General features: G+C 37.1%; 1 protein-coding gene across 2 annotated transcripts; it reads left to right on the plus strand.

Annotated features, from left to right (window-relative positions):
- The first annotated feature begins 1,126 nt into the window (after nucleotides 1-1,126).
- Nucleotides 1,127-10,582, plus strand: tgm1 (transglutaminase 1, K polypeptide). 2 transcript variants are annotated; one of them, XM_079848523.1, is made up of 14 exons: nucleotides 1,127-1,282; nucleotides 2,875-3,101; nucleotides 3,366-3,557; nucleotides 3,730-3,981; nucleotides 4,982-5,100; nucleotides 5,272-5,379; nucleotides 6,215-6,392; nucleotides 6,474-6,612; nucleotides 6,804-6,996; nucleotides 7,083-7,236; nucleotides 8,251-8,535; nucleotides 8,641-8,801; nucleotides 8,991-9,130; nucleotides 9,585-10,582. In XM_079848523.1, the coding sequence occupies exons 2-14, from the start codon at nucleotides 2,876-2,878 to the stop codon at nucleotides 9,727-9,729; spliced, it is 2,292 nt and encodes a 763-aa protein (XP_079704649.1). In that variant the 5' UTR covers nucleotides 1,127-1,282; nucleotide 2,875; the 3' UTR covers nucleotides 9,730-10,582. The 2 variants fall into 2 exon arrangements, with proteins under 2 accessions (XP_079704649.1, XP_079704650.1); XM_079848524.1 differs by having other exon boundaries at nucleotides 1,275-1,353; nucleotides 9,585-10,576.
- Nucleotides 10,583-10,812: the final 230 nt, after the last annotated feature.

The following is a 10,812-nucleotide window of genomic DNA, read 5'->3' on the forward strand; positions in this document are numbered from 1 at the left end:
TTGATGACGACACTGTAAATATTAGTCTGTGGGCTCTTATTAAAGACTATGTTCAGATGCTAAGTGTTGTGAAAATATGACTGCAAGCACCAATTTAAGGAACAAATTCCCCAATGTAATGTGCATTATATCAATGTGATGATTTGTTCAGTCATTAAGATATATATAATCTCTAGTGCCTTTGACTACTATTTACTTGCATTGAAAAAAAAATGTATAGAGGAAATTATGAATGCAACCATTTTTTAAATATAAGTACAATGTAAAAACATGTATGCACACAATAAGTGCATTGTATCAAATTATTAATTTAAATGTTAGTACATAGTAATTAAAGACACCTAATATAAAGTGGGACCAGAAAATGTAATCTGGAAAGATATTAAGTTCTGATAATCAGAATATTCAGCATGTAAGCAGAAATCAGTGGAGAGAAGCAGCATGACTTCAAGTCCAAATATTCCCATGTTATATTAATTTCTAGCCATGTTTTAGGGCAATACAGAATGCATCTGTTTTTAAGTGTTTTGCTAGGCAGACATTTTTGACCATCATAACTTCCGTTTAAAATGTAAAGCATGGGTTCAGGTGAGCAATTGAAGAAATAATTCATATTGTATGACCACAACTAGGCAAAGTGCATTCTATGCATCGCTGTTTTAGCCATAGCAATTATATTTGTTATTGTTATTATCAGTAATTATTAATGCCTTTGTGGTGGTTGATTCATAACAGCACGCTTTTGCGTGTATTAAGAACTGGTTTGCCTGTGATGTTGTATTTTAATGACAATTCAAAGCACTGATTGAGGCGATTTGTGTATTTCAGTTACAGGATTTGTAGATTTCTAATGTTTTTAATGTCTATCTGTCTGTCTGCTGTGTTGCCACCAAAAGAAGCAATGGTTTATCCATTCAATTTTAGATTTAGTGTTTGTTTTATTTGTGTACTGTCTCGATACTACCCATGCCATTTTTGAGCTTGACCAGGCTGACTGGTGTGTCATCATCCATGCCCAGAATTACTCCTACAGTATTGCATGATTTTTAAACATTTCAGTCATCCTGTTGAACCAGTTCTCAAGCAATCACACAGGTTCTTAGCCCTACCCTATATATAATAGTAAAAGCTAGACACTTGCTGGAGTTCGGTCCTAAATTAAATGCTCAGTCGATGCATTATATCGATGAGACACAATTACAACGGGTGTTTTTAGAGTGGAGAAGTAAACCAGGCATAAACAAGACTGACACTTTTACAAACTGCAAAGGACTGCAAACAAGTAAGGAAAAACTTTATCATTACATGAACGGATCTCACCTGAGAAGATATCTACTGCTATTTACTATATAGGTACTACTGTATTTTATTACTGAATTACGGTTATGGTGGTATTTTGGTAGAAACTGTTTGGGAAATGATTCTGCAATATAAATATATGGAAACTATATATAATCTGGATGTCCAGAGATGTTTCTCTCCAAGTAACTGTTATGGAATGGATTAGAGATAATGTACACAGGGTGATAATGTACACACCAGTGTCTTATGTTCCCTAAGGCTGCATTTATCTGATCAAAATACAGTAAAAACACTAACATTGTGATATATTATTACAATTTAAAAATAGTTGTTTTCTATGGGAATATATTATAAAATGTCATTTAAGATCAAAGCTGAATTTTCAGCATCATTACTTCATGATTCTTCAATATTTACTTCAATATTTCATGAATAGATAGTTCAAAAGAACAACATTTGTTTGAAATATAAATTGTAACATTATAAACATCGTTACTGTTACTTTTGATAAATTTAAGAAAAATATAGCAATACTAACTGCCTGTCTGTACATTATGCTGCCTATTACACTACTTATAGTCAATAAATGAATGTGAAAAAAGTGATTATCAACATTATTTCAGTAACTGTTGAATAAGAGAAAGAAAAGTACGTTGGGGTACAAATCTGCTCAGGTGAAGGGGATAAAGTTCCCCTTAAAAAAAAAAAAAAACATTGTAGCCAAAAATGCTGCACCATTTGTCATGTTCATTTTCAGAACACAAATGAAGATCTTTTTGATTAAATCTGAGAGCGTGCTGTCCCTCCATAGACAGCTATGCAACTCACACTTTGACGCTTTGAAAAGTTCATAATGAGATCGTAAAACTAATCCATATTAATTGAGCAGTTTAGTCCAAATTTTCTGAAGAGATGTGATCGCTTTATATAATAAACAGATTGAATTGAACGATGATCAGCGAAACATAAACAGAAGCTCAACCGATCTTGCTTGATGCGTGAGAACAGACCTCTTGCAGAAGCTCAAACGTTCTGCGAACCAATGAGAAAATGAACCTCATTGGTTCTTGCTGAAGCTCAAACGTGCTGCGTAACACGATAATGAACCTCATTGGTCCTTGCACGTCAAGAGAACATGCTTGAGCTTCCGTTTACCACAGCTGATGTGTGATATATGATTGTTTATATGTAGCTCTTTATGAAGTTTTTGAAGTGTTACACTTTACACTGAAGTGTTAAAGTGGTAGTTGTGTAGCTGTTAATATAGGGACAGAAAGCTCTTTAGAGTTGAAAAGTTGAAAAGATTTTAATTTGTGTTCCGAAGATAAACGAAAGTATTACGGGTTTGGAATGACATGAGTAATTAATGACAGAATTTTAATTTAAACTACCCCTTCACATGTTACCCAAAAATATCATGTTAAACAACAAAAAACAAAACAGATGAGATGCACCAAAATATTGGGGGGAAAAAACTGAATGAGAGAGTCTTAGTAAGATAAATGGTGTTGGTATTTAGAGGGCTTGTCTGAATCTTTCAAAAATTCTCAATTTTTCTGTTTTACTTCTCAGTATGCCTGTAGACACATTATCAATCAGGAACCGTTCTGCCATCGGCCGCTTTCCAGCCGGTACTCTTCCACCGGAGGATCCAGACAAGGGGAAGCTAAAGAAGCCAGAGACGAAGTGGTCATGTTGCACATGGCTTCGCCAGTGCTGCCTCCGCTGCTGCTGCCGCAAAACTGCAGGTGATGGCGTCACAGCTGGACCTACAGAAACCACCGAGATACCAGAGACAGGTAACCTAACTGGACAGAGAGTGTTTTGGCTCCAAAAATAAAGCTTGAACAAATATTAAAGTGATAATTCACCTAATAATGAACATTCAGTCATCATTTACTCATCCTCAAGTCATCCCAGACCTGTGTGACTTTCTTCCGTGGAACACAAAGGGAAATATTTTTAATAATGTTCCACAGAAGACTGTCAAATGATGGCAGAATTTTTATTTTTGGATCAATATATATTGCGCAACATCCAAGCTCTGTCTCTCTGTCTCTCAGGTACCATACTGGAAGTGCGTTCTATAGACCTTCTCAAATCCAACAAAGAACCGAACCGACTTGAGCATCATACAGATCGCTACCGCAGCGAAAACCTCATTATCCGCAGAGGCCAGACCTTTCAGATGTTGATCGAGCTCTCAAGACCTTTCAACTCGAAGACAGATAAACTTCACTTAGATTTGAAACTAGGTCAGTTTTGCCATCTTACAACCCTTAGCCCAAACAGTTCCTTCAAATTGTATTCACTGTATAGTCTAGAGACTATACCAGCCCCAAACTTTTGATCTCATGGTTATGTTTTTGGTCTTAAAAAAGCATTTGTCTTTCCATCTCCGTATGTTTGTGTGCGTATATCTTTCAGGTAATCTCCCAGATGTGTCCAAAGGCACACATGTGATTGTTCCTTTGGTTGAGGATCTGCAGGATAACTGCTGGGAGGCCAAGATAGTTGAACAGAAAGACAAAAAAATCACACTTTCTGTCAACTCTCTGCCAACTGCTGCTATTGGCAAATACAGGCTTGGTGTTGCAACACGTTCCCCGATGGGCGAGGCCATGTCTCCGTACAGTCCTGACAATGACATCTACATGCTGTTCAACCCCTGGTGTGAAGGTGAGAACAAGGGCGGGGTGAGAGAGATAGGGGGAATGATAACATCACAAAGTACACATAATGAAAAGTAGTTGTGGTGTGATGTTATCTGGCACACTCCACAAATACTGTTTGTGACAGTTTTAAAAGACATTAAAGCACAAATTCCATGTTTATTGTTGAAATCTATTGGATATATTAGGCATTACATATCTTTTAGCTAACATTAAATTAACCTAAAGCAGTTTGTTTTATAAACTGGGGTCCACACCTGCTCCTGGAGGGCCACTGTCCTGCTGAGTTTAGCCGCAACTTGCCTCAACAAACCTGCCTGGAAGTTTCTAGTAAGACCTTGATTAGCTGGTTCAGGTGTTTAATTGGGGTTGGAGTGAAACTTTCTAGAACAGTGACCCTCCAGGAGCAGGATTGGACAGCCCTATTTTAAACAAATCAGATGTCTGTCCCGCCTAAAATGAGGATTTTGTCCTGTCCAACTTCAGAGGTCTCGACCTTCTTAACTGTATCCAATAACTTTCATAATGTTTACATAAACAATTGAATTTATATTCAATAAATGTAGAATGTTAATTTAGTTCTTAATGTATTCTAATTACCATTATCATAATATTTTACCGTGTCCCAGATTTTGCGCACAGCTCCATTACGTCCCAGACAGCAACATAGTGTCAGCTCAGATCCGGCCCACATCTGGTACACATCATTCCACACGTACCAGATGTGGGCCCAATGTTGCTGTCTGGGCTATGATTATATTAAGTCTTTTCAATTGTGACATCCATGATTTGGACAGATAAATATGAGTACATCAAGTATGACAAATATATATCATGCATTGAAAAATAAGGCATTAAGAAGTAGTAGGAATATGAGTCTATGTATTCAGTGCCTGTTTTGGACAGTGCAACCTTATTTTTGTCCTTTTCTTTCGACACGGTCTGTCTCATTCCAAGATGCTGGGAAATGGAAACTCTGCTTCATCCACTTTTTCTTCCTCTTCTAGGCGACTCTGTGTACATGGATAGTGAGGAAGAGAGGAAAGAGTATGTTTTAAATGACATGGGAATAATATATTACGGAACTGACAACCAGATCGGAGACAGGCCGTGGAGTTTTGGCCAGGTCAGAGCACTGCATCCATATTAACATAACTAGTGTTTTCATACAAACTTAATAGATTCCTTCTCAGCTTGAACATATGACAGAAAAACAGATTTCAAATTGGATTATATTTAATTTCATTTAAAGATAAAATGCCATTTAAAAAAACCAACACTTTCTTCTGTATCTTAGTTTGAAAAGGGCATCCTTCCAGCGTGCCTGTTTTTGCTGGAGCACAGCGGTACCCCAGCATCAGGATGGGGAGATCCTGTCAATGTGGTCAGGCTTTTGTCCGCAATGGTGAGTTTGAATGCTCCTTTTAAAGGGGTCATATTATTTCTTTCCACTGGGGTCCACTTATAATGACAACTTTCTTCTCTGGACCCCCTATCTAATGCAGCCTATAACATCTTTCATGAACATTATCATTCATTGTAAACCCTAATGCTCAAAATGTTTAATTGGTTTGAGTAGGGTAAACTTAAATTAAACAAATTAGCTCAATCAAGTGAACTTTTATGAGTATTTAGAACTTTCTTTTTCTTTTGAGTTCACAAAACTGACACATTATAATCTGAATTGTTTAATTGTTTTCAGTTTTATTAACTTTTTTTTCTCTAGACAAACTTAAATTTAGCTGAAACTGGGCTGGGATTTGTATTTCCCAGTATTACCCAAAGGGAGGGTAAATGCTAAAATTAAGTGTTATGTAATGATTTTTATTGCAAAATTAATGTTAAGTGGGAGACTTAGTAGTGTTTAATGTTTAGCTATGCTAATTTAGAAGTTTCTGTTGTGTGGGGTTTTTTTTTGGGGGGGGGGGGGGGGGGGGTTACCATCATAGTGACGAGTGGAGCATGAGCTTAGTTTGGAAACATGCTGCTGATGCAAGGTAAATTAGGGAGAACACAGTAGCAGATCTAGACAGGTGGTGCTGGGGAGGAGGAGGGCCCACAGTACTGAGCTGGATCAAGTCGAGACGGAAAAAAATAAGGTTGCATAGATAGGAAAGAAAGATCGACTGGCTGCTCCTACCAACTTGAAACAACATATCAGTTATCATGAGAAAACTATGCATAAATTCAACCATTAAAAAAATGCAGATGTAATAGAAGGATAATTTGTCGTTTGACAGATTAACTCTCCTGATGACAACGGTGTGTTGATAGGCAACTGGTCAGGTACGTACGATAATGGCATGGCCCCCACATTCTGGAACGGCAGCAGTGACATCCTGAGACAGTACCACGAGAACGGAGGAGCACCGGTCAGATATGGGCAGTGCTGGGTCTTCTCTGGGGTCACCACCTCAGGTAAGAGCATGTGTTTGAGAATGTGTAAGAACATGTCCATTTGATTTGAGCATAACAATTAAACCTCTTTCTCATTTTCAGTGATGAGGTGTCTAGGGATTCCCACGCGGAGCGTTACAAACTTCGAGTCTGCTCATGACACAGATGTTTCCTTGACAACAGATGTGTATTTAGATGAGAATTATGAGCCGATTGAGGAGCTTAATCGAGATTCTGTCTGGTTAGCTCAAATTTAATTTACAATATTTTAACTTTAAACAAATCTAGACAAGTACAGAGTACTCTGTAATGTTAAATAGCTTAACCTATTACTGTTACTCCCAAATGCTGCACCATTCAAACCTGTAATAGGATCAGCGTCAAACTAAACATGGCAGTAAACATACAATTGTCCCTGTCTTGTCTCTGCAGGAACTTCCATGTGTGGAATGACTGCTGGATGGCCCGTCCAGATCTACCCGCGGGTTTGGGGGGGTGGCAGGCAGTAGATGCCACCCCTCAAGAGACCAGTCAGGGCGTCTTTCGCTGCGGTCCCTCTTCTGTCGCAGCTGTCCGGAATGGACAAGTGTACCTCAAGCATGACACGCCATTTGTATTTGCAGAGGTATACCTAAAACTTCTGATTTATCACTTCATTTTTAAAGGAGGCCCAAAGATGCTTACTAATCATTTAATTTTTTCTTGTTCAAGGTGAACAGTGATAAAGTCTATTGGCAGCGGACTGCTGATGGCACCTTCACTCCCGTAATAGTTAAGAAGAACGCAGTCGGTCACTGCATCAGCACTAAAGCAGTTGGCTCTGATGAACGAGAAGACATCACACACCTCTACAAATACCCGGAAGGTAAAAAAAGAAAAAAAGAAATGAAAAGGGTAGTCAACTGAAAACAGTCTGATTGATGGACAATTATAAACCCTGAATAGAAGATGGGTGGAGAAATGTTGAATGTTCCTGATGTTATAAAGGGGAGCTTTTTTTAAATATTTCCAGGTTCTTTCACACAACTGTGAATTCTTATCAAGTTTAAATCCAAATCTAGTTTAAAACACATGCACAAAGATCTTATACTTGTATTCATCAGTGGTGGATGATCAAGTACTTGAGTAAAAGTACAGATGCCTTCATAAAATGTTACTCCAGTAAAAGTATGTGCCAATTTTCAAATTGAGTAAAAATGCAAAATTACTTTATTTTTAATGTACTTAATAAGACATGAATCAGTGAGTGAGTTTTTCAAATGAGTCAGTGCAGAATCAATGGGTTCATTGAAAACAATTGTCTTGTTCATTTGAATCGGACATGCTATCATCTCTCAGAGAGGGTGTTGGTTTCTTGTGTATATAAAAACTTAAGTATATTAAAAAGTTATAATATTGTGTTATTCTCCATAGAAAATATTTTACACCATTTTCAAGAAGTTACAATTAAGTGGCTCTAAAAATGTCATGTGGTGTAACCAGCAAGTAAAAAGTAATACTTGCATTTCCCTTTCACCTTGAATCCGTGCAAGAGCACATACCTTAATCATTAACAGTTTTTAATATGTATTTTATGTTTTTTTTTAAACAAGTCTAAATATTATTAAAAAATATTATTTTAGCATGTAACATAAATTATTAATTCATTCAGTTTTTGGGAAGTCGCTCCACATGACATCCTGAGCTAACCATGCATGCCTTGTCATAAAAAGTGTTTACGTCATTTTGAATTTTAATTCAGAAACTAAACACAAGCATACCATACAATTATATTCAAGTCTTTGTATGAATGAATTGCATTTTTTTAATGTACTTATGAATAAATGAAAAAAAATCCAGACAAAACAATGAGCGTCACATCACTATGCCTTCGTTTTAGATTCAGAGGAAGAACGCATAGCTGTGGAAACAGCCTGTCAGTATGGCTCTAAATCAGGGATCTACGACATCTCCAGTGCTAATGACGTCACCCTCCAGATCACCATGGATGGAGAAGAGCCTCAGCTTGGTGCAGACGCTAAACTGGCCGTCACGGTGAAGAACACAAGTGCAGAACAGCGCACTTTCAACCTCCACAGCCAGGTGGCTGTCATGTACTATACTGGAGTGTATAAATCTACAGTAAAGAAAGACCAGGTACCAATGGAACTCCAACCCAATGAAGGTGAGAGACCTTAACAGAGTGCATTCATGCAATAATGCAGCGTTTAATTCAGATTGGATTACTGATGCCAATTAGAGATTAATTTTTCGCTCTTACTCATCATAGTCGAGACTGTGGAGTGGTGTCTGCCCTACGATCACTATAAAGACCATCTGGTGGACCAGGCCATGCTGATGCTCACTCTCACTGGACGGGTCACACAGACCAAACAGGTTTTGGCTACCCAGTTTCGCTTCAGACTGCGCACACCAGACATAATCATCAAAGTGAGTTTAAAAGACGTCTCTGTTTTAAACTCAAAATGATTCACGTGTATATATGGAGACTAATATGTGTGGTAAATTAAGGTTAGAACAAGCAAAGCCACTTTTAGGTTTTATTGGGTGAATTAGATTTATGGGATCTCACTTAATGTCATGACACTTGTTGTAAATGTGTGCTCCTCTACCTTTCAGCCTGATGGGGACACTGTAGTAGTTGGGAAAGAGTTGAAGGTTACGATCGTTTTCCAGAACCCACTTAAGCGCACACTGAAGAACGTGAAGTTTCGCATTGAAGGACTGGGATTGCAGAGTGTCAGGGAGGTTTCCTACGGGTAAGATGCTCAATATCAAATGTACATCGGATGTGGTTGTCCTCATTATGGTCTGTGTGACTGCTTTCAATACACAGTTGTTAGAACAACTATCTCTCAAAAGTTTCGGGTCCGTAAGAGGTTTTAATGCTTTTAAAAGAATTATCTTGTGTTCACCAAAGTTGCATTTATTTGATAAAAAAACTAAACAAAACAGTATTACCATTTAAAATAACTGTCTATTTGAATATATGTTAAAAATACAATTTATTCATGTGATGGCAAAACAGAAAAAGGCAAACTATATTTTCAAAATCATACACAAGGTATAAATTTAATACATTTTGTTAACCGTTTCACAGCCTAGTAACTGATATAACATTATAAGAATATTTAGAAAAAAATATGCAGTGTAACAAATCAATTCAAAAACATGTTTTTTCTCACTCTTTATTGCTTATATTTTTTTTCTCAGAGATATAAAAAGCTTGGCCACGGCGACACTGACAGAGAAGTTTATTCCCTCTGAGGCTGGGCCACAGAAACTTCTAGCTTCACTTGACTGCCGTCAACTACCTCAGGTGCATGGAGTCGCCAACATCGATGTCAAAGCAATGTGAACAGTCTCTTCGAGAGGAGAAAGCCGCTCTGCACTGAAACTTCAGTGGCTCTGAATCTCATCTGGAAGATCTCCGTCCAGGACATTCTTTCCTAGCCATGACTGAAGACTTGCTTCTCTTTAGAAAATGCCTTTTTGCTCCAAAATCTCAAGGCATTACATAATACTTGAACCATATAAGACCAAAAACAGCTGAATTTTTAATAGTGTAGTACAATAACCACCTGTTAATGTTTTAAATGGCTTACTTTAACAAATGAGAATATAATTTATTTGAAAATAGAAAAAACTATATGATAAATATATATTAATGAATATGTAACATATTATTATTATTACACATCATAAAACCCTAAATAAAATGACAGATATCAATAAAAACATCAAAGAATATTTGTACTTAATTCAATGAATCAATTCACTAAAAACATTCATTTTATGGATTTGTTTAGTGACTTGTTTTTTGTTTACATCATTACACCAGTAGGTGGCAGCCAGTGTCTTTTGTGTGTGTAAGTCATATCTTTCATTCAAAAGATTTATTCAAACACTCTTTGCCATACAACAACAATTCATAGTCATCACTTCTGGCATCCTCCAAAACTGAAAACATACCCTAAAATATTGCACAAGTACACATGACTCATGTGCTACAGTATATTTGTTTTAAGACATACAATGGATTTGTGAGAATAGACCAATGCTATGTGCATGTACTAGGTTTTTTAATTCAGGGTGTTATTCCTGTTTAGTTTTTTTTTTTGAAAGTTTGTACTCTGTGATCTCTGTGAATTTTTCTTTTTTTCAAAGATGCAAGTTTTACACATTAGGAAATAAATTGTGATTGTGAATAGTCATGTTAACGGTGTGCAGTTCAGTTTTCTAACAGTTTTAATAATGAAATTCGCCATGTTGATCTGTTTCAACCTCATTCTGACAGTCATGCCCGAGACCACTGGAGGAAGAAGTGTGTGTGTGTGTGTGTGTGTGTGTGATATCATGTACTTTCCACATTGCATTTATGCTCTAGTACCAGTACCTCTCTCTCTCTCTCTCTCTCTCTCTCTCTCTCTCTCTCTCTCTC

Source organism: Squalius cephalus (genome assembly GCF_949319135.1).
Source record: "Squalius cephalus genome assembly, chromosome: 18".
NCBI lineage: Eukaryota > Metazoa > Chordata > Actinopteri > Cypriniformes > Leuciscidae > Squalius > Squalius cephalus.

Coding starts and splice junctions, on each gene's coding strand:
- tgm1 (XM_079848523.1), top strand. CDS start 2,876: ATGCCTGTAGACACATTATCAATCAGGAACCGTTCTGCCATCGGCCGC. Junction 3,102..3,365: donor CACCGAGATACCAGAGACAG/GTAACCTAACTG, acceptor TCTGTCTCTCAG/GTACCATACTGGAAGTGCGT. Junction 3,558..3,729: donor TCACTTAGATTTGAAACTAG/GTCAGTTTTGCC, acceptor TATATCTTTCAG/GTAATCTCCCAGATGTGTCC.